Source organism: Peromyscus maniculatus, chromosome 10 (assembly GCF_049852395.1).
Source record: "Peromyscus maniculatus bairdii isolate BWxNUB_F1_BW_parent chromosome 10, HU_Pman_BW_mat_3.1, whole genome shotgun sequence".
Lineage (NCBI taxonomy): Eukaryota > Metazoa > Chordata > Mammalia > Rodentia > Cricetidae > Peromyscus > Peromyscus maniculatus.
Genome location: NC_134861.1, coordinates 76,811,328 through 76,836,306, shown reverse-complemented (window position 1 = coordinate 76,836,306; position 24,979 = coordinate 76,811,328). Strand labels below are relative to the sequence as shown.

The 24,979-nt window shown below is 35.1% G+C and overlaps 1 protein-coding gene across 24 annotated transcripts in view; it reads right to left on the bottom strand.

Annotated features, from left to right (window-relative positions):
- Adgrl3 (adhesion G protein-coupled receptor L3) overlaps window positions 1–24,979 on the bottom strand; it is a 747,948-nt gene that overhangs the window by 84,483 nt on the left and 638,486 nt on the right. For all 24 annotated transcript variants that reach the window (XM_076546498.1, XM_076546504.1, XM_076546503.1 and 21 more), the window contains 4 exons: window positions 21,500–21,709; window positions 17,930–18,150; window positions 4,628–4,694; window positions 1,456–1,547 (listed from right to left, as the gene is read on the bottom strand). In XM_076546498.1, coding sequence (XP_076402613.1) covers window positions 1,456–1,547; window positions 4,628–4,694; window positions 17,930–18,150; window positions 21,500–21,709 — 590 coding nt within the window. The remainder of the gene's footprint in view (window positions 1–1,455; window positions 1,548–4,627; window positions 4,695–17,929; window positions 18,151–21,499; window positions 21,710–24,979) is intronic.

Below are 24,979 nucleotides of genomic sequence, written 5' to 3'. Positions count from 1 at the left end.
TTTCAAAGTTTTACCCTGGTAGATGTTGAAATAAAGACAAAGGTTTTTTGTTTGTTTGTTTGTTTTTGTTTTTGTTTTTAATCTGCCAAATGGTACTTTAAAATTACCTAGATAAATTTACAACATAGAACAAAAGGTATGGAAACATAACTTATAATGACTTGAGTAAAGTATGCTGTAAGAAAAATGTGGCTACTTAACATATCAAAACTCACTTTCATCAGGAACAGTATGGAATGCACAGTACATTTTAGAATGACAATGTAATCGTACATAATTCAGTAACATAATCATTATTGTAACAAGGAAGTAAAATTAAAAATGTGAGACAGTATTTCTAGTTACTCCTAAAATGTTTTTACTTTCCTAACTCCTTAGCTATTCTCTTAAATTAACTTAGGAGAGTTAGTCATTCACCAAAGTTAAGTGCTTAATGTCAATAATCCTTGTCATTAACATCTTAGTATACTGCGGTATTCTGAAACACTTGTCAGGCACCAATATAGAAAGCTGGGAGGTGAGTGACATGACTTGTCTGACGGAGTTCAAGGAGGACAGGGAAAGCTCAAGGTGCCCCTTGAATGTCCTGAATGTACATTCATCTTCATAGAATTATTCATCCAAGTCAACACACAACATCAGAAATCACATGAAAATGCTTTTTAGCATGGGTGTGTGTATGTATGCATGTGTGTATGTATGCGTGTGTGTATGAGACTAATGAACTTCTCGATATTAATATAGTTTTCAAATTTCAAGACCACTAAGTAAATTAAAATACAATTTTGCCTGTAACAAGGATATCAGAGACTTCAGAAAATGTAATTTAGCTTTTATATGTATTTTCATTGTAGGTTAACACGAAATTAGTACTACCCAGTTCTCATCCATTAACAAATGCAATTGCAGGTATAATCACTGCAGACACCACTGCTTCACGTATAATCACTGCAGACACCACTGCTGTAGGTATAATCACTGCAGAAATTATCACTGCATGCACCATCCCTGCAGGATCCATCACTGCAGATATCATCACTACTGGTACCTGCATCACTACTGGTTCTGCCATGTACATCATGGCAGAAGCCATTGCTGCAGGTACCATTGCTGTAGGTCTAATCACTGCAGAAACTATCACTGCAGGTACCATCACTACTGGGGCCTTTGCAAGCACCATTGCTCTGAGGGATTGAGTACAGTGTGAGAGATTTCATACAGTTACTGTTTCTGTTAAAAACATATTTATAAATTACAGCTTACAAGGAAAGGTAAGTTTAGAGAAACGGTCTCACTGCCTTGATTGTAAGCTGATCAAGTTACTTACTACCAGTAAATAACCTTACTCAACAAAATCAATACATTGATACTATTTTCTTGTATCATTTTTTAACGGTATAAACTAGAAACAATTTTAAAGTATAGTATATAAAAATAAAACTAAGAATCACTTACTTGATATTATCAAGACAGCCTGATTCAGGTTTCAGTATGGCAGTATGATGAAACATTTTGTATAAAGCAATCCCAAGGAAGATTACATTCAGCTGAAATGCAAAAGGTAATGCATGTAGATAACCATAGTATTAAAAAAAATAAAAGTCCATTCCCTGTAACACATGAATTGTTCTGGGAAATTAGTTTTCAGTAGACTCTTAAAGGAACTGAATCACAGGTGACTGTCTAACGCTTTAGCAAAAGCAAGAAGCCAGCTTTGTGAATTGTGATTCCATTGAATTACAAAATGTGGCTGTACCAAATACATACAAAATGCAAAATCAGTGGTAATTTGGAAGGATGCTGTTCAAATTCTGGAATAACTCAAAGCCCAGTGCATGCTTAAGAAAACCAAACCCCAAATCCAGGAATTAGTCTAAGAGAACTAATATATTGACATTCTATAAACATGTCTCTAGAATGATTAATTATAGACAGTTTTCATTTTAGTTATTAGAGATACATTTTTTTAAAAATTATTAAAATAATTTATTATTTGTCTTTCATATTATGCATCCTGATCCCACCTATCTCCTGTCCCATTAGTTATTAGAGATACATTTTTAAAAAATTATTAAATTAATTTATTTGTCTTTCATATTATGCATCCTGATCCCACCTATCTCCTGTCCCATCAAATTTGCCCCCGCCTCTGAAACCTCCCCCCCCCAAAAAAAAATAAAGCAAAATAAAACTTAAGATAAAAAAGGAAAGACAAAAAAGGAAGAAAGGAAAAAAATCTCTTCATGGAAGCTGCAGTGTGACACAGTGAGTCATGCAGTAAACCCCTTTATCCATACATCTTTACATGCAGGCTTTCACTGCAAAGAATCATTGGTCAGGTTTCAGGTCCCTCCTCTCTGATGCACTACAGACACTGGGCTTTCACTCGGGCTTTTCCTGGATGTCCTGTTGCTGCCCTGTGTCCTAGAGATCCTGTAGCCCTGGATCCAGAGGACCTCCACCACACCCCTACACCTGTGCTCCAGCAGATCACAGATGGTGTTGGTGTTGGGGTGGGCCAAAACTTAAACCTGGCTCTGGGCCTGGGTAGTTGCAGGGTTGGTCAGCCTGCCAGCTTAAGAGATGCGCTTTTACAGATGCTAAATTATTAATGTCAAAATACTTTTTTATTATATTTATTTATTTTTTGAAACAGCCTCAGTATGTAGTCCCAGCTGACCTACACCTCACTACGTAGATGTGGCTGACCTTGCCCTTCTGGTCATCCTCTACCTCTGACTGCCAATTCTACTATTACAGATCTGCACTGCTGCACCTGGTAACAAACACAAATACCAACCTCAATACATTTTGAATGCATAAGTAAAATGGATTAGAAAATGCTGGTTAAACTCTGATGCTACAATTGACTAGACTGTAAGCAGACTCTCTTGCGGTATTCTTATGCCACGAAAGCTGGAAAAATGTCTGTAACTTAAAAGATAAAAATTACCTATATGCCTTATATGAACATTGTAAATCAGTGGTTCTCGACCTTCCTCATGCTACAATCTTTTAATACAATTTCCCATGTTGTTGTGAACCACAACCATAAAATCATTTTCAGTGCTACTTCAAAACTGTAATTGTACTACTTTTATGAATTGTAATGTAAATATTTTTGGAGACACAGGTTTGCCAAAGGGATTGTGACCCACAGATTGAGAACCACTGCTATAAAGAAAGCCATATGGTGAATTACACTTGAACCAGGTGATTAGTTCCTACACTATACAACTGGGGACAGATGCAGAGCACAAAAGTTCAATTAAATGCTCCACTGACAATCTCACTATAATAGAGCTTCATGGTTCTTTATCAATGATCTCTGAGTCTCAAAAGTAAAATCAAATGAAAGGAGAAAACTGTAAACAAAACAAATAAACAAACATCACTGAGTGGCTAAAAGCTTAACCTGAACTGAATGCAATTAATAGGAAAGCCTCTTCTACATTGACATAAGGCTTTCCAGTGTCATCATTTGACTTTCTTTTACATCCTGAAATGCTATTTGGTTACAGACTGACTCCTCTCTCAAATATTTGAGTAATAGTCACCGTGATTGATTTTAGACAACAGGGTTTTCTGTTATATCTCTGTGTGTGCATGTTAGTACATGTGTGTACACATACACATGGCATATTTACATATGTGCATATACACATATTATATAGTAATCATGCCATATTGTTGTTTTCAAGTCTGAAGTATTTTTTTTTATTTCAAAATATGTCTAGCTCAGGAAAATAAAACTTTAGCCCTGTATTTTATTCAAAGCCAAGGGGTTACTACTTCTTTCCAAAAATGGGCAGTAGCTTTGTAGATTATTATTACATTTCTTTTTCTATGTCTGGGTGCATATGGGAGGTGCATGTGATGCTGTGCATACAGAGGTCAGTGGGTAACTTGCAGAGAGCTTTATTTCTATCGACCCTGTCGGTCCCAGGGATCAAACTCAGTTCCACAGGCTCAGTTGCAAGCTCTTCTACCTGCTGAGCCATCTTGTGGGGCCCAGGTTCGTAATGGTAACAAGGATACTATGCTGAAAGATTCATTTAAATTAGGGCAAATGATGTGAGAAATAAAGATATTACTCAGATAACAATGTAAAAGGAGGCATAATTCCAGAAGACAGGCCTAATTTAGTTGTGCCACTTTCAAGTAAATTCTTTTTTTTTTAATTTTAAAGTCTTGAGGGCTTACAAAATAAATAAATAAATAAGTAAGTAAGTAAATAAATAAATAAAAGGAACGGCCAGGTGTTCACCTACTTTTCTAATTCCTATCTATTTTCAGTTCCAGATATGCCAAAGAAAAGGGAAATAGGCTGTTGTCAAAGTAATCATTGTTCAGTTGTGAAGACTTCTGTATGGACAATGTTGGACTGAATTCTTGAGTAGCCATTTACTCCTGCAAATGCTTACTTTCCTTTTCCATCAGTTTTGATGAACTATTTTACCATCTAAAAGTAGACTGTAATGAGTGTCTAATTGCTTGAGTTATGTAGGGTCATATAAGTACATGCTTTCCCCAAATTAACCTATGTAAATCTAAGATAGTTAGTACATGAATAGTGGAAGTTTTATTTCTTGACCTGGGAAGTGCATAGTTAATGAGGAGTACTCACCATAATTATCAAGGTCGCGGGTCCTATAAAACTCCAAATGAAGTAGGTGTCAAGTCGAAGCCAACATCTGCAGGGAAACACCAGGGAGAGAAGCCATTCAAGGACTGGGTACAGGACATACATCAAGAGTGTGCCGGCGACAGAGAAGAATGCAAGTGACCCAGCATTCCACTGGGAGACAGGAAATATTACATTGCTTGTTCATTTAAATGCTGAATTACGTGCCCAATTCCTGACAGCACTATTGATGGAGTAAGATAATTACCCCTGGAGGAAGCAGGCAAAAAAAAAATGGCATCAGGCCTATTTGCTAAGGCCTTTTGTGTCTGTCATTGAAACCTTAGAGGGAAAAAAAGAAAAACCCATACACATAGCCATTAAACCCAGGAGCTTTAAGCTATCCTTTTCTCTCCAATTACAGTGCTACATAACCTGTCTATCAGCTGTCAGGCGAAGTGACATTTTCCTGTCAAGAAGATCTGAGGAAATTCAGTACAAGGAAGAAATAAATTTGGTATCAGAAGATTGAAGTTTAATTAGGTTGGGCAGTCAACCTTTGAGAGTTCTGAAGCCTTAAAAAGAGCATTGTTACTGCTCATGCTTCTGGGGTTGCAAGTGGTCCTTAGCATCTGAGGAAGTTGATTCATGACCTACAAAGTAAATTATTAATCACTTAATTTCAGCCGCAGTTAGTACTCTCCCACTTCGTAAAGCCTCTGGGAAATTACATTTCCATTCTTCCCAGTGACAGGAAGACAAAGTGAAAGTGACTAGTTATGAGAAAGATTAATGCAAATATTGAACAAATTATTTGATGTTAAGAATAATATCTTGAATAATTTGCCATTTTGTAATATTTGAGGCATAATTAAAAAGTGCATTTCCATTGGTAAATACCCAATAGCATTTTGTTATGTGCTTTTAACTTGTACTCAAAGGATTGAATATGCTACTGATTATACCAATGTTAAGTTAGAGTGACGGAACACCAGAAAGTTATCATGAAAGGATTTTACACATATTCTCAATGAAATGATGAATAAAATATTGTCTTTCATCTGATAAAATAATATGAAAGTTGAAAATAGAGTAGATAAATGTTTGCCAAAGGGAATCATTTAAAAATATATTGAGGGCTGCTGATAGAGTTCAATGACCCCTAAGACTGAGCTCAGATTCCAGCACCATAAAGAAAGATGGAAGGGAAGGAGGAGGAGGAGGAAGAAGAAGGAAGAAGTAGTGGCTGTTCAATGAAAAAGCTATGTAAAGTAGTAATATAATCTATTAAATGTATATATATATATATACTTAATAAATGAAACAATGTATGTTATATGCATATACACACATATATACACTAGGTAAATACTTCATTATTTTCATAGATGCAAATATACATTTGTTTAAGTGGAAAGGAAAAACCCGTCAACTTTTGTTAAGGGTTGTCCCATACAGGAGAGTGGAGAGAACAATTGGATAATCTAAAGGTTTTAGCTATATGTTTTATTTAAAGTTACTGAAGTAGCTGGGTGGTGGTGCTGTACACCTTTAATCCCAGCACTCAGGAGGAAGAGGCAGGTGGATCTCTGTGAGTTCAAGGCCAGCCTGGTCTACAGAGTGAGTTCCAGAACAGTTAGAGATGTTACACAGAGATCCTGTCTCAAAACAACAAAATTACTGAAAATATGTCAAAATACTAACAGTTATTAACTTGAATGATAGAGACAATGACTATGACTTGTTTACTGTTTTCTACTTTTTGCAATTTTTACATTTTTCTAAGATGGTTGGTAGCCATGTTTCTAAGCAAAAAACAAATCACTACCACACGTCAATCTCTAGGCATATGGCTATCTTCCTTTACCTTAAATCCATGTAAACTAACTTGAAGAGCAGTGAGGTAGGCACTCCAGTAAGAGAATGATCACTAGTCCATCATTTCTACCTAGACAAGACTGTTCATTATTGTTCAAATACACATAAGAATTCCTCTTGGAAAATACTATTATAGAAGCGATTAGACCTTAAATTACTAGTCATTTATTTGTTTGAACAGTTATTCTTTTGTTCTTGTATTTAAATATTTTGTTGTTATGAAATATTATTTTAACTGGGTAAAGGTGTGTTACATTTGTTTATGCTGCATTTGTTTAATTATGTTAAAGATGTGTTGCTTTGCCTGCCTATGGAACCTGATTGGTCTGATAAAAAGCTCATGGCCAATAGCGAGGCAGTTGAGGGACAGGGGTGGATGGTGGGAAAAGAGGAAATAGATAGGAAGAGAAACCTAGACTTGAGAGAGATTAGAAGGAGAGAAGAGAATGAGGGAGAAAAAGAGAGACATGCCCAAAGGCAGAAGCCAGGCAGTCACCAGACAGATAGACATGGAGACAGCAGAAAAGTAAGATATACAAAAATAACAAAACAAAAGAAAGAAAGAAAGAAAGAAAGAAAGAAAGAAAGAAAGAAAGAAAGAAAGAAAGAAAGAAAGAGAGAGAAAGAGAGAGAAAAAAGAAAAGAAAAGAAAGAGTAAAAAGCCCTGAGGCAAAACGTAGATGAACACCAACAGGTTAATTAAGTTATAAGAGCTAGCAAGAAACAAGCATAAGATAAGGCTGAGGATTCATAACTAGTAAGTCTCCATTTCATGACTTGAGAGCTGGTTTGTGGCCCAAAAGAAAGCCAGCTACATTTTGTTGTAGAAAAGAGGGGTGTAGTGTTGCCATGAACAGACTTGAATCAGGGAGATCCAGTTTCACATAGGACCACTGTTCTCACTCTTACTGTGGGCTAGCTTGTCACCCCTTAAAGGAATGGATGTGTGAGCGACTTGAATGGAGTAGAGGAATTTCCACAAGTATCTCTAGGTTCTTTACAAAGACTAGATTTTCCTTTAGGCTAAAAACAATAAAAGACAAAGCAAGTGCATTTTTCCAGATTAAATCAGATGTATCTCCCCCCTCCACCTCTCTTTTACATGTCTCTGTCTCTCTCCGTTTCTCTTTCTCTCTCCACTGTTCAAGTTATAGCAACACATTACGACATTAATAATACATTTAAGAATGACGGATAATAGGATAGTCCTTTGATAGCTCACAAAATTTGAGAGGTCATCTAAGAACTAAAGTACATTTTCAGCAAATAATTTTTATTATATGAAAAATTGCTTCAAGATCTTCTAGAAAATAGTATTTACAGGAAAAATAGACATGACTTTAATCATATGATGAGTGATTTCTGTTGGATTAAAGTTGGTTTAAAACTTTAATATCTTCCTATATTTTATGTGAATAATATAATGACATTAACTTTATCTTTACCAGGCTCGATTCCTTTAGGATTGCTTTATTTTGAAATATGTATTTGGCTAACAATCTCCTTTAAGTGTAGAAGGAAAGTGAGATGTTATTTTTAGCCTTTAAGAAAAATTTTCAGTATCTATTTGTTTAAAATTATTTAAATTCCCTTCATAAGTGAACAGTGGAAGAGGCAGTGTGAAACTCCACATGCCCCGAGTAAATCATCCCTCCGTGCATGCTGTCTGTGCTTTACTGTCCTCCGGAATCTGTGGGGTAAGAAAGCCTCCTCTAATTTGATTGCCATATGGCCATACCTGCTGTTGTTTTTGGCTGCGTGCTGGCTTTTGCAAAGCTTTCTGAGTCTCATTTCTTTCCCATTACCCAACTTCAAAATTTGCACGGTTTCTGCCTTATTCAATGTGCCAATATTAAAAGAACTACCCTTGACTTTAAATGTGAAGGATGGCATTATATAGTTATGCCTGACCATGTATTTGCCCAAAACCACAGTATTTTAAACTCTGGCCCCTCTGTGCTATTGAGATAAAAACCAGAACCACTGGCTAAGGGGTGATCAGAGCCAATTAGTGAGATAAATGCTAAAAGAACAATTAATCATACCAAAAAAAAAAGTAAGTTCAGCTTACAAATGGTTAAATCTACTTCTAAAGAAAATGTTTTATCTGAAAACCACTGAGATCTACAAAATAACATTTACCTAAGAAAACCGGTAATTTTGGTAGGCCATATTTGTTTAGTTTTCAAAACATCTCGATTTTGTATTTTTAAAGGATAATCAGTCTATTGTGTGTAATATCTGAATTGGGTTTTTATAAATACTAAAAGAAAAGACACGACCTATGGGTGAAAAGAAAACGCATCCTGGCCCTATTACCTCTTTCTTGTTCAATACTAAGTGCATTCTAGAATTCAAAGGAGCACTTTTCATGTGCCATATGTGTCTTGTCTTTTGTTTCATTAATGAAACACAAATGTGCCATTAAAATTCTCTTATTGTATTAGTTTTCAAAAGGTACTGACATATTGCTATTCTCATGAAGAAGTCTTACTGCATTGATATACTGTTATTGGTATCAACACTCCAATGAGTCAGCGCTAAGCCACAAAGATTAAACTGTTATTTTCCTTTAGAATTGCTCTCCAAAATGTAGGACATATCATTAAAACTATTAGTAAAGAAGTTGATATCATATTCTCTTAAAAAGCCAATTAGCTTTTCAATAATAACTACCTTCATGTAAACTCATAAAAGAGAAAAATGAAAAAAATATTTTCTCATCATAGGAAAATTAATTTCTTAAAATAACACAACAGAAAAATGTACTGCTAAAATTTATCCTCTTTACATACTAAACTACAGATAATCATTTTATTCTCATACCCCATCTTTAAAAGGCACGGGTCTATATTTAGAAAAAAACATCAAGGCCAACAACCCAAAGACACAACCATCATCTAAAGCATGTTCCGTGATGTTTAGCCACACCATCAGACTGTAGTTCCTCCTCCATGATCTGGAGTATAATGTCATCAAGCTATTTTGACATGTTGTATTTTGTTACTGGTATAATTTATTAATCAAACATACATCTGACTAGTATTCAAAGTTTTCTGAAGAAGTATAGATTATCAAACCTATTTGCTTCAATAAGATGCAAAATTGTAAATGAAACAGTCTAAGGAAAATGTCAAATGTAACTAGAAACAGTTTTTAGGTGTTATTAGATAGTGAAATTTGTGATATTTTCATATCAAGATGTTTATGACTTTGTAAATCACTTAATATCTTTTCTCTAGGTCATATATACATATATATGTAATCTCTTTATTTATTACATATTACCTAACTATCCACCTTTCTATTATCTCTTTTCTTGTCTATGTAAGATCAAATGGTTAAGGAAAAACTAGAGAGATATGGAGGTAAGAAACAAAGAAGAATGAGAAGATAAACTCCAAACAAAATGAATGTAGTCCTAAACTTATTGCAAAATACATTTGTCAAGAACTTTTAAACAGTAATTATGTTCATAGCACACCCATATACAAATTATTCAGTGAGCACATGCATGAAGGACAATGAAACACTTGTCAGTCACACAAGAAGGGAGCCTGTAGTTGTAGACAAGAGTAGCATTTGAGTTTTAGTTTGGGATCTTAGAGTTTGAAACTATTTCTAAGTATATTAAATGTAATTTATATGGTCTTTATGTCTTCTACTTCTTAATTTGTTAAAAAAATACATATTTTTTCAGCAAAATATATCATGTTCTTACGAAGGAATCTCTACTACTGCTATAATTTATCAATACTAAATGTCTCAGTATTTTCCACAGGTTCTTCTTATATATGTCAAAAGAGGTAATATGATAATTATGATCACCACTTTAACAAATGGATAATTATTAACAATTTAATTAACATTTTAAAATGTTGTTTATCATAAAATTCACATTTATTCATTTGTATCAGCCAAATAATAGAACCATTAATACAAGATATAATTAATAAAAGGTACAATCCAGTAAGTGCTTATTCATTCTGTAATTTAATATAATACAGATTTACATACATAGCTATACATGAATATATGTGTACATATAAATGCACAGGTTCACATATCACAGTAGTCTTGTATAAGTCTTTATAATAACCCTCACTTTACAGGTGAGTAGTAGAGTCTGAATTTTATTTATCCACCTGACATCAAAGTCTCTACAAGAGGAAAAGGATATATACTAAAATAAAGTTGTAAATTGCTTCATTAATATGTATTCTTAATCAATGGATAAGAAATCTATATGCTATATATAATGCACACATATTGAAAATTGGCTTTGGAAAAATATCAGAATTGTTTAAATCTCATTTCTCAAAAATAAATTATCTTGTATTATTGAATGGTTTTAGTGTGATGATTTATAAATAATTCACAAATTTGATTATTTTAAATGTATTTAAGTATAATAAAATTATCGGAAGAATCATGTTTTTTATCCATCAAAACCCACATCATGTCTGGATCTTTTTTTCTTATCTACAGTATTCCAAACCCCCTTTATTACATAGCAATTACTGTAAATTGTTTTAAGATTTGCCTACTCTATATATTTCATATAAATAGGATTATACACTATATGTAGTCTTTTGTAGTAGACTTTTCTGAAAAAAAAATATAATGTTTAGCCATTCTGTACCAGTCAGTACTACTATGTTTTATTCTGAGTAATATTCAGTCATGTAGCTAATTCACCTCTTGTCTTTTTGTCTGTTGATAGATGCTGAGTCTCCAAACAATGATACGGGGTTTTACATGGACCTGAGTTTGTTTGGGTTATGGCATAACTATTATTGGATTGGTATTGTGAAAGGAACTTTTTTTTTTTTTTTTTTTTTTTTTTTGCTAAGGTTGATCTTAAATCCATGGCCTCATATTATCCATCCTGCCTCAGCCAGCCAAGTCCTGGGACTACTGGCACCCATCTCCACACCTAACCATATAGGACAATGTTTAACATTTTGAAGGGTTCTAAATTCTATAGCTTTAACTTTCATTATTATCTCTTTTATTACTGCCACCCTAGAGAATGTAGACATTCTAAAGCATATAGTGATACCTAGATGTGAAATCACATCTGTGGGCATTTTTTAAATTTCATTTTATACAATAATAAATATGGAGTATTACTTTTGGTATATTTCAATGCATTCTAAAAATATCAGGACTGTGTCTTCTTACTATCTGATACAGTTTAGGAATAGATAACTCCTCCATAGAAAACTGAATATCGACCTGGTATTGTATGGTGATAGTTTTATTCCAGTGATAGGACACCTTGGTAAGAACATATTGGTACAATAAAAACCTTAGTCTTCAATACATATGCACAGAAAGCATGTGCATAGATATCACTGAAAAGTACTTCCTCACTGGCTACACTATTTTACATATCCAACAGACACAGGAGCTGATGACACATTCATGGAGAACTATAGCTGAAGTTTTCCTGATCCTGACTGGCCCACGGTCAGGACAAATCTCTCTCACCCACCAGTCCCCGCAGCCAAGAAGACACACAGAGACTTATATTACTTATAAACTGTACGGCCATGGCAGGCTTCTTACTATCTAGTTTTTATATCTTAAATTAACCCATTTCTATAAATCTATACCTTGCCACTTGGCTCATGGCTTACTGATACATTACATCCTTCCCCTCATGGCAGAAGGCTGGCATCTCTTCCTCAGCCCTCCTGTTCCCTGAATTCTCCACTCTCTTTGTCTCACCAATACTTCCTGCCTGGCTACTGGCCAATCAGCACTTTATTTATCAACCAATCAGAGCAACATATTCATAGCATAGAGAATATCCCACAGCACTACATGTTTTGTGTCAATTAAAATAAGAATTCTTTGTAATGTGCTATAATAATTTCTGTGTGAAAAACCTAATTTTCTGGGAGAGTTTTAGTGATTAGAAATTGTCGAAAATTTATAAAATAAACTCATGAATGTAACTATCAGGTACCGGTAAGCTCAATGTTCCTCAAGTCTCTTTCTTTGATAATACTATAATATAATTGGATAATACTATAATCTACTGTTTTTCCAACAGTGACTGTTTTTCTATCTAAATGCGTATACCAGTTATTTGATAACCTGAAATAAACTTGGTAATTTTAGTTAACAGACTACAACTTCATAATTATTCTTAAGCCAGTGAGCTGCAGAGACACACGTAAAGGTCAGTAGATGGCTTTATAGTGATTATCAGATTGCAATGTGATGTCAATAATTTTTAAGAGCATGGCTCTTCTGCTATTCGTGGATTTCAGATTCACTATGCATGCTCTGGTTTAATTCATGTACTTAAAAGCTCGGTACCAATTTCCATGCCACAATTTGTCTCCTAGACTGTCCTCTAGCTTTATCCCTTCCTAGTGCCCTCCTTCTTCCTATAACTCATTTTGTACTCCTTCTTCCAACCCAGTCAGGATGCTATCCACTGTCCCTTTGATTGTACACAAGAAATTATGAGAAAAGTCCAAAGAAACAATTAAAGCTACTTAGACTAACATTTAAAGCCATTTAGACTTTTAACTGTTTAAACTGTTCATATTTTTGTAATGTTTTGATAAATTTTAAACGAACTGATTTGTTTCAAGTAATACAATCACAGTATTTAGAACTGAATTTCAAGAGTCCTTTCTGAATTATTATTAATCTTCATTATAATCATGATCTGACAGTATCCCATGGAATAGCTTCACTGCTTCTCCAAAAGAATAAAAGCATAAATGATCAGAGGCAAAAATGAAATATATGCTCATGATTAATAGTGAAATACACATTTGTGATCCACTGGCAGAGGGCTATTTTTAAAAGATTTTTGGTTATTCAACTAGATTTTTTTAAATGCCATGCTATTGTGTCCGAATGTTATTATAAGTATATATTTGTGTATGTCAATTAGATTAAAAGATTTTGTTATTCAAACATCACAAGATAATGACTCTCTTATAAGCATTGCTAATTGATGGCAAACTAAACAACATCTTAAGATCAAATTATGTGAGCTTTGTTCATGAGTATGTGTTCTGTACATAATAAATTCAACAGCCTAATAACACTTCATAGAAAAACACATCATAATCCATCAGCCAGATGGAATATGATAGCTATCTCTATGTGTATCAGAATAACATTTATTTAGCCTACAAGACAATTTTATCTCTAAATTCATCATTTACCATCAGTATGAATCTTTTTCTTAGAAATGTACATTGCTGTTATTAAAGGTTTCAGATGTAACACACCATTATCACTATAATGAAATGATTAAACACAATCAGAGAATGGAAAGAAGAAATTTATTATTTACACTACATTACAATATAATACATTAATTGGAGTTATTCCAGATATACTCTAAATATTATATTAGAACAAAAATTAAGAATCATGAAATTTCCAAGACTAAGGCTGGCAATATCTTTGATTTCTGGGTTATTAGGATTTATATTAGATGAGACTACCGACATTTTAATTGATTTTGGAAATCAATGTAGCCTGAAATTTAAGTAAGAGGTACATGGAAAAGAAAGTTTTCTTTATTAAAAATCTTCTGCCAGTTCTGTGAATAGTTCTAACCATTTCTTAACCAAAGTATTTCTGATAACTTCTAAAAATTTGCTTTGCTGCATTATTACACAAGAAAGAAAAAAAGCTACGTAGTTAGTACTTGGAAAGTCAAATCATCTTCTGGAATAAAATAAAATCAATCAACAACAATTAGAGAAACTGGAAAGACAAAGACATAAGATAATAAATCCCAAGTTATAGAATGTAGAAGTCATAGGAATTGAGTCAAAACTCAATGCCTTGGTTAGGGATATAGCTTAGTGATTGAGTGGTTTCCTCAAATACCATGACCCAAGTTCAACTGCCAACATAAGACAAAAGAATAATAAATAAATAAATAAAACCCACTGATTATAATTTTCTTTAAGAAGATATCTTGAATAAGCCCAAATGTAAACATGATACATTCATGTCAGCTTCTGGGGTAAATATCTATCACAAAATAACAGTTCTCTTTTCAACACTAGCTTCCTCAAGAGAAAAGCATTTCTAGGCATATATTGCATTCAATGAACTCCCCCAAAGTTGAAGTTAGATATATTATCTCTATAGATCCTGGAGTCATCTTTGTGAACACTTTTTGAATGTAAAATAAACATTAAAATGCTTTATACCAGTCAGTGAGAGATTTTACCAGATTTTTCTCTATTCTTTCCTCCCTCGTTCACTTATCTTTGTTCATCTAAATCTTTTGCTTTGCTTTTGGTTGGGGAAAAAAAATTATAATTGCGTAACTGAGCAATTAAGGATTGTTTAGAATTGTGCCTGGGAAATGAATCACTCTCTATTCCCACAGAGTAATGGTGTCAGTAAATGAGACCTACCAGTTGTAGGGCAGGAAATTAAAGCGATGATGGCCAAAGCTTTAACAAAGTCACTAGGGACTGTATATTATTGATTCTAAGAAGACAGATTTCTACTATCCAGAAAATGACATTTGTTTCAAAATAAATGACTGAAACACAAAGCAAATAATTTGACTCAGTTCAGTAAAAGGAAAACTTGCAAATAACTCTGGAGAAGAGATAAACATGGAAGAAAAACAAAAAGAAAAGCAGAAATATCCATCAAACAAGATTGGACTGTTTAAGAACAATATTGAAAATAGTGTAAGGTCACACATAATGATATAACTCAGCTTAACTTCTTAGGGGGAGAATATATTAACTAAAACACAAAATGTTGTGATCCAGGGAGAATGACTGCTAATGGGCTTCTTTATAGGCTGATGGAAATATTGTAAAATCAGTGGTGGTAAGTGTATAACATTGAGAACATTTTAAAACGCTTGAAGAATATACTTCAAAGGAGTAGTTTTATGGCCTGTGAGTTATATCAATAAAGATATTATTTGAGAAGAAAAAAAAAGAGAGCCTATGATGAATTTAATGCCCCTCTCCTAAGACATATTTAGAAGCCAAGTTGTATATCATTTTGCTAACCATAGTCTGCTCCCACGGCTGTTATTGGGACTGACAGAATGAATTCGGATTTGACTGCAGTTTACAACATCAAATTTGAAAATAATTGTTACGTAGAGACAGATAACATAGCCTGTCACCGTATTAAAAAAAGAATGCACCAGAGACGAAACAGTCTCCTCTTAATTGTATTTTTGAGGTCTGGGCAGCACATGCTCTATTCTAACTATGCTCTCACTAATCCTGGTGTCTTCTTTGTGTCATTCCCTCTTTATGAATCTCCCTTTCTGGGAAGCAAGCTGCTTTACAGCCAGCATGTTCAGGCTTCTGGTGCCTGGTACAAAGTGATGAAATCTTGCTAATTAACTTCTGTACAAATTAATGTTATCTAACCTCACCTGAGCCTTCAGTGCCGCCTCAAAATCTCTTTATTAATGTCTGATTGGCTCTTTAACATACTTTCCATAGTGCTCAAAGCATTTCAAAACTCTTGTCCTCTTAACACGACCTCACCACTTCACTCCACAGAGAATCAGCATCTGACACTTGGTACAACTGTTCTGTGCTTAGACATGTACATTACTCATCCCTTCCTTTGCTTACCAATAAAGAGAAAGATTATTTCAACATCACAAAATAAAAATAAGTCCAACTGCATTTGAAATAAACCTAATGGTTTATCCAATGTCTTCTTTCCCCTATCTCTACAATGATGGACAGATCACAATGAATGGGCTTGATTTTTGATGGATGCATACAATATAACCACGGGAGTGGTGAGTTCTAAAGCAACTTTCAACACATTCAATTAAGGTCTTTCTAATGCTATGTTTAGTTTTATATCTTTTTTTTTTTTAAATCACCCTGGGAACTTTCCTCTCATTCAGCCTACGTACACTGACTACAAAGGAGAAATAACCATGTTTCTTTTCATTAATTTTGTGTCACCTTGGTTCTTCTCAGCCTACACATTCTAAAGACTTCGTCTTTCACCAAGTCCTCCTACATTTTTTTTTTTTGCATGCTAGGCAAGCATGTTCCCACAGAACCTGAGCCTCCACAGCTCATGTGACACCATAATCAGAATTCCTCCATTACTTTCATCATATAAACCAATATTTTCAGTGAAATTACTTCAGGGTACAGATAATATCTGAAGCCTTTGCTAGTATATTATTCACACCTTTTGATTTGTCTCGTGGTTCTATCACTGTCTTGAGATAGTTGTGCCAACGATCAAGCGATTTCTCGCTGTAATTATCCTACTTTAATTATCTTTGACATAAATCACACTGGTTCTGAAAGGCTAACACGGAACTTTCTCTTATTCCCTTGACCCTCAGTCCCAGTGTTCTGTTTCTAGGGATCTGCCTAATCTTCTTTACTTTTATTCTCTCTCATTTGTCTACACCTAAAATGTAAGTATTGGTCTTCTACCAAGAGTTCTTTGTATTTTTTCTAGTGAAATTTTTATTCATTGTTTCGGGTCTCAGTTGTCATTAAAGTCTTTGGAACTGAATGTCTTTCTTTCTTTAAAAAAAAAAAATTCCTTATTTTTATGTGGTGTTTTGCCTACATATGTGAGGGTGCCAGTTCCCCTGGAACTGGAGTTAGAGACAGTTGTGGGCTGCCATGTGAATGCTGAGAGCTGAATCTGGGTCCTATAGAAAAGCAGCCAGTGCTCTTAACTGCAGAGGCATCTCTCTAGCTCCAACAGTTTCTTTCTTTCCTTTGTTGTTGTTGTTTTTCATATTTTCGAGAGAGTTTTTCTCTGCGTAGCTCCAGCTGTCCTGGCACTACTTCTGTAGACCAGGCTGGCCTCCAACCTAGAAATCTACCTACGTCTGCCTCCCAAGTGCCATGGACCATCACACCCTACCTGAACGTCTTTCTTAAGTGCTGCACATCTCTGTAATCATACCTCAACAATATAAAGATGTATTGGAAACAAACTTCATTACTATACTCCGGAATAACATAGAAAAAAAAAGGAAGAGGAACACAGACTCTTCCTGCTCCTTCAGTTTTCCTGACAGTACAAAAACCCATCCAGTACGAGCCCTGACATCACACGAAACCAACAGTGTCAGGAGCAACTCTGTGGTATGAAACAGTTATCATGTGGTGTGACATGTCTGAATGCCCCGAAAAATAATATGAAATTACCATTCTTACAGTTACTAGAGGTTGTGATCTACAAACACGCAGTTTTAAAACAGCATCAGAGTTTCAATTTTTTTTTTTTTTAACCTCACAGCAAATACCCAGCCATACATTGAATCATACTCTGGGTTGCTTGTACGGTTCCTTTAGTGAATGCTGTGAGGGCAAATCCACATCAAGAGATTCCAAAGCTTCCACCTTGAGTAGATCTGAAAAGAGGGAGAGAAGAAAGCCAGCAAACAAGCGTTCAACTCACACTTTGTCTGTTCCGTAGCTCCTGTAGTCCACGGCTGCAGACACGGCCACGATGAGCGCAGGCATCCCGTAGCCCACCAGATAAAAGTACTTCCTCCGTGAATGCTCGCTCTCAAAAACCTCCACCAGCATGATATACAGCTGCACCCCTTCCAGAAACATCCAGGTGAAGGCCGCCAAAAAGAAGAAATGCAAAAGGGCTGCAAACACCGCACAGGCGATCTAGGAAAAGGAACACGGACTTCAGTTGTGGAACAAACACGTGGATCTACAGCCCGACACAAAACTAACATAAACGGCTATCAACCCAGCAGTTACAAAACAGGTCTGCAACAGAATAATCTGGGTAAGACTCTTAGAGTATAAACAATAAAATGAATTAAATACAACAACTGACTTGAAAACTGCCTTTTATCTCAATTAACAGATTATGGCTGACACCACATTAAAATAAGGGAAATCATAACATTTATGGGGAAAACCGATTAAGAGCCCAGGGATTACTACTGAAGTTAGTCTAAAATTTTAAAATCTCTATAGTTAAAGAATTTTAAATCTTTAAATCCGAATCTGATTGTGTATACAGGTAACGCCAGCACTCTATAGGCGGGGACAATAGAATTGAAAGTAGCTTTCGGGGGAGGGGCTGGGGGGTGGGTTGGGGGGGATAAGGCTGAGAGTGAGCAGGAGGAGGGATGAGAGGAGAATCTGTGGCTGGTATTTAAAATGAAAAAAAATAATAATAAAGAAAAAAAAAAAGGAATTGAAAGTAGCCTGAGCTAGAGAGCTAAACACTGCCCCAAAATTTAGAAAGTATGGAAGGAAAGAAGAAAGGAAGAAAAATAAAGAAAAACACAAAAGGAGAATTATTTTAAAATTAATTTTGTAAAAGTTTCTTCTGAACAAAGACTAAGATGTTGGTTCTTGCTTTATTATTTTTTTTTGTTTTCAGTGCTGGTAATCAGGCTGAAGGTGCTAGACTAGAGTTCTACCATGGAGCTACACTCTCCTCAATGTCTTCAATTATAAATGAAAGAGAAATATTAAAACCAAGGAAAACAAGCATTTTTAAAATCAAATGATATAAAATAATGTCACTAATTAGTAGCAATCTTCTAATGAGATTGTTATGTATTAAGAACTGCTGATTGTCTATTCCCTGCTTCAGGCAGGCCTGAGTAGTGTTGAAATGTTAACGCTGCATTGAGGCAAAAATGGATCCAAATAAAATGTAGTGTTCAGGACTGGAGAGACGGTTGAGTGGTTAAGAACACTTGATGCTCTTGTAGAAGATATGCCTTTGGTTCCCAGCACATACATGGGGCTCACAATTCTAGTTCCATGAGTACCCAGCATGAATTTGACACACAGAAATGAAGGCAAACACTCAGCACACAAAATAAAAATAAATGCATCCTTTCAAAAATTCAGTGTTCCAGAAATGTTTTCTTTCTCAAACTCTTTTTTTTTTTTTTGTCACTGCACTAGATATTAGTCCAGATAGCTTGATTTAAATTAAGGACAGCTATTCATACATTTCTTCCTAAAGTATTAGAAATTTTAGTGGGTCATCTGTCAGGTTCCCAACAACAATTTTCATGGCTTTGCGCTTGTTCTTCTGACAGGAAGTTCTTACTTAAATTTGTTTATCCTACCAACAAAGGTCAACAACCATAAAAACAAACAACCAAGCAAACAAATCCCATAAAATTTCAGTGGATTCTGATTGATGAGCATTATCTCTAGAGACAATGAATAAGTCTGTTTCCATGCTCTAGAACAATGAAGGATGAATGAAGAAGTTAAATGTCAGAAAGATTAGAGGGAGATCAGGTTCCAAAGACAATGTGGAATTCAAAGAAGGACACCTAACGAATAAGAAGACACTTTATTGAGTTAACTGAGTAACGCTCTCCCTACATTTTTTTTTTTTTTTAAATCAGGCTCCATCATTTATGTTGTTCACCAGAGACTGGTTTTGTACAGCATTCATTGCCTGGTGAAGTTTATCATAACATATTAACATTGGGGAATTAAAATTCAAGTTATGATTTCTATGTGAAAGAAACTAAAAGTATTTGAATTGGGGGTTTACTGAAGAATAGAATATTTTCCTCAAAAATAACACAATTGTTCATTTGAAGATTTTAAAGTTACAATCTCAACTATAAATTTTTGTAATCATAAGTCTTTAGTTTGAGGAGGAAAATGTGTACTTTGATTGCTTATTCATATATATGCATTTATGAGACAAGCTATCACATTAAGTATATGCTAACCAATTAAAAATATATTCACCATAATTGTATCCTTTGCAGTCATTAATCATGAATGCATAATTACAGTGCTGAATGAAAGTGCATTTTATTATATAGTACACCATGCATAGGAACACCTACTGGAGACTAGCATTGAGTGAGTGAATTATTTATTAGACTCACAAGTCTTCCGAGAACTACAGAGTAAAGTTTTCCTTTCCATTGAAGCTCTAGTCATAAGAATCTGAACAAATGTATGCCTTCATCATTGATGGTACAAATGCAGAAAAATATGGGTCTTTGAAAAGAAACTGGCAATGTTCTCCCCAAACTGAATATACCTTACCACATGACCCATTAATTATGATTTTTGTTTGTTTGTTTTGTTGTTTTGTTTTTTGGTAATTACTGGAAGGAGTTGAAAGATTATACCAAAAAAAAAAAAAAACAAAAAAAAAACAAAAACAAAATAACAAACCAAAGAGTCACAATGCACTAAAATGTTAATAGCAGTTTTATTCAAAATTATTAAAAATTGGAAGCAAACAAAATGCACTTCAATGGTTTAACAGATATATAAACTGTAGTATATCAACAAAAGAATACTATTCTGTGTTGAAAAGAAAAGAGATATCAAGTCATAAAGTGTCATGTAATAAAACTGAGTATATATTAGCAAGATAAAAGAAATAGTCCAATAAAGTTATATAGTATATGATCCCAATAATACTGGGAAGAAAGGCAAAACTGTTAGAGAACATAAAAAGAAGAAATGAATGTCATGGCTCAGTGAAGACACAGGGATAAAAAGAATTACAGAGAATTTTCAAGACAATGAAAGATACTGCACATGTTATTATAAGAGTTAATATGTGTTTCTCTGTGTCCACGGAGTACATAACACTCAGAATGAATGCAAATTATGAACCATGGACTTGAAGTAATAGTGATGTTTTAATAAAACTTCATCAATGGTCACAAGTACATCACTGGGGTAGGAGGTGTGGATGACAGAGAAGGCTATACACACATGCAAACAGGAATTATGTGGACAATCACTGTCCTGTATAAAAAAAAAAACAAACTAATGTAATACAGAAATAAAAAGAAATATCCAGCCCATCTATAATGTTAACCATGTCTTTATGGCAGTGGACATGAAAAATGAAACACAGAGTAAGGTGTGAAAGTCACTGTCTATGAACTGAACAAAAAGAAAGAGCACCGAAGAGCATGCTTGTTATCGGTGCTGACAGTGTTGGAAAGCTAAAATTCATAGGCAGCCTTTGCTAACAGAAATATAAGCAGCTTACTGGTTGGTCTGTTCTGTTGATTCCAATCAGGAAGAGCAGTTCTGCCACAAACAGGCTGATGCAGAGGTTCTTGTGGATGGTGTTACGGTCACTCTGGAGCCCACGGAAGAAGCAGAATGTGAAGATGCAAATCAGGAGACAAACAAGGGACAGCAAGATTCCAACCCATGTGATCACATCCAGAAGGAGGTCATGGACTGCATCACTGTGCTGGAGACAAAAAAAAAAAAAGAGAGAGAGAGAGAGAGAGACCTTAAGTTGCCTTTGGGGATGAATGGGAATGAGTTCTGGGTTCAGGAAGCACAATTTTAAGAAAACACTAAATAGACTCTATATTCACAACACATGTGAAAACTGAATCACTTTGTCTTTCTAATCCACAATTAAAGTCTTTTGTCTTTTTTTTTTTTTTTTTTTTTTTTTTTTTGGTGTTTTCGAGACAGGGTTTCTCTGTGTAGCTTTGCGCCTTTCCTGGGACTCACTTGGTAGTCCAGGCTGGCCTCAAACTCACAGAGATCCGCCTGGCTCTGCCTCCCGAATGCTGGGATTAAAGGTGTGCGCCACTGCTGTGGGACGGTCTGTATGTCAAATTGCTTTGATTGGTCAATAAATAAAACACTGGTTGGCCAGTGGCCAGGCAGGAAGTAGGTGGGACAAGGAGAGAGAATTCTGGGAAGTGGAAGGCTGAGGCAAAGAGACATTGCCAGCCACTACCATGACCAGCAGCATGTGAAGACGCCGGTAAGCCACCAGCCACGTGGCAAGGTATAGATTTATGGAAATGGATTAATTTAAGCTATAAGAACAGTTAGCAAGAAGCCTGCCACGGCCATACAGTTTGTAAGCAATAAAAGTCTCTGTGTTTACTTGGTTGGGTCTGAGCAGCTGTGGGACTGGCGGGTGGCAAAGATTTGTCCTGACTGTGGGCAAGGCAGGAAAACTCTAGCTACACGCCACCACCGCCCGGCTTGTCTTTTTTTTTTTTTTTTAACAAAATGTAAAAAACTTGGAGATTTAGGAGTATCAATAAAATTCATTGGCTACATTCTTACTACATATATTTCCAGGATATAAATAAGTGAAGGAGGTCAACGTGACTCTGGTGAAAGACTTCAAGGTAAAACTGTAGGTGTTTAATCCTACACTGCTTTTTTGAACTATTTTTTAAAAATAAATTCCAGCCGGGCGGTGGTGGCGCACGCCTTTAATCCCAGCACTCGGGAGGCAGAGCCAGGCGGATCTCTGTGAGTTCGAGGCCAGCCTGGTCTCCAAAGCGAGTTCCAGGAAAGGCGCAAAGCTACACAGAGAAACCCTGTCTCGAAAAAACAAACAAAAAAAAAAATAAAATAAAATAATAAATAAATAAATAAATAAATAAATAAATAAATTCCAACTGTAGAATATTCTATTCAAAACTATAAGATGCACATTTAAAAAATTAGTGCCTCAACTGGTTTTTGAATCAACAGACTTTTATATGTATATGAAATTTATAAATCCCTATACTATAGATGATTCATCATAATTTTCAAACTGAGTTCATTAAACTATGAATTTAATAAACAAAAACCTTCAGTTAATTCTGTTGAGTAGCTACATGGTATACCACATACTTAGTGGAAAGCTCTCAGGTAATGAGGATATCCATGATATTATATTCATATTGGATTGCTTTAGAGTTCATAGTGACTTGTCAAAACAGTGACCTGAGGAATAAAGTCATTAATAGCCTGCCTGTGCATGGCCATTCACCTTTATTTCTTGAGTGCGTAAAAGCCATAGACACCTAATTTCTACCTGTAAATGAAAATAAGTCATTAAATTTAAATTATGTAATTCTAAACAAGATGTGAACATTATTAGACTGACTTAAAGATAATTCTCAAGGATCTAACTTTTTTTTTTTTTTTCAATAAAGGAACCAGTCAGGGCACCCCCATAGTGTACCACTTACGGTAAACTGTAAAGGACAAATCAAGGACATTAGATTGAACAGGTACATGGTACATTCTGAGTAGCCAAAGATCAGTTATAATTTAAACAAATACCATTTTTGTCTATGGTGATCATACACATAGTTTTGTTAGTACAAGTGATCACCAGTGCCAGAGGAAGCCGAGGCATCAGATCTTCACTGGAACTGGAGTAATAGTCAGTTGTGAGCAACCCAACATAGATGCTGGGAGTAGAACACAGGTCCTCTACATGAGCAATATGTGTTCTTAACCACGGAGCCATTTCTCCAGCCCTTCATACATCTTTTACCAGAGAAACATCACAATATCTTCTACATTAAAATAGCCAGATAACAAATATTAGTTAATATTAGTTAACATGCTTTCTATTTTATTTTATTCTCCAACTTGATAGTGTTGAAAAACATGCATGTGAAAGTTACTCCAAGTGAGTCATTATCCCAGAGTCTGAATTGCATGAATCAGAGCATTTTCCTCCTGCCAGATGCAATTACACTGTTGTTATTTCATGAAGACCTCCTCTAGAACTGACTGTGAAATAGGTTTGAAATATTCCTGCCTAAGTCAGCTCTGTTTCTCGGGTAAAGCACAAATCATGAAAGAAAACTAGGTGAAGCTTTGTTTTAACTGTTTGATTCTCCTAAGGATATTCCTAAAACAGCACTGGGCCTCTGATAGTTTAAATGACTTTTGTGGTTTGTGAGTAGAGAATGATTGGTGCTGCCTGGCTCCCTGAACAGAGAGCTATTTGCTCTCCTCTTTCCCTCCAAGGAAAGAGACTGCCGAAGTATCAAGCCCCCGGTGTTCCGCACAGCAGTCTCCCTTGATGGGAAAATGGTAGGTACAATACCTTCTCAAATGTATCCGAAAGACCTAAAGCACTAAAGAAAAATAGAGGAGGAAACTAAAAACTCCCACTTTTGTTTGCCTGGGTAGTTGTATTATTAGAAATATATTTTCTGGTGCTGCAGTAGACCCTTGAGAAGCCCCATGCAGAGTACTGAGAGAAGAACACCGGGATTTCAAAGTGTCAGTAACAAGAGTACATAAGACTCGAACAGAACAATAAAGCCTGGTGATTAACTAATCCTTAGTGTTGTCTATCTGGGAAAACAGCAACAGCCATCATCAACATGTATTTGATATTAGGATAAAACTCCCATGTGATACAACTCAAAATTTAAATACTGTCAGTATGGAAAAAGGGAAAGAGGAAACAGTCTTTCTAAGAGCTGTGGGCATAAAAAAGCCTTGTTTTTTTAGTTTGCCATAACAGAGTTTCAAGAAGTTCTGTGCATATAATTAAAAAATAATTGAAAAGAATTCTCTTCAAAGACAGAGGGACCAATGAAATAAAAGTGATAGTAGAATTTCAACATTTGGGGGCTTGTGAACATTATATAAATCAGTTATTTGTAACAAAGATTTTTAAACTCTTAAGGTTCCTGGAAAGCAAAGATGGCATCCATCTTATTAACATCATGTCCCAACTGATAGTATGTGC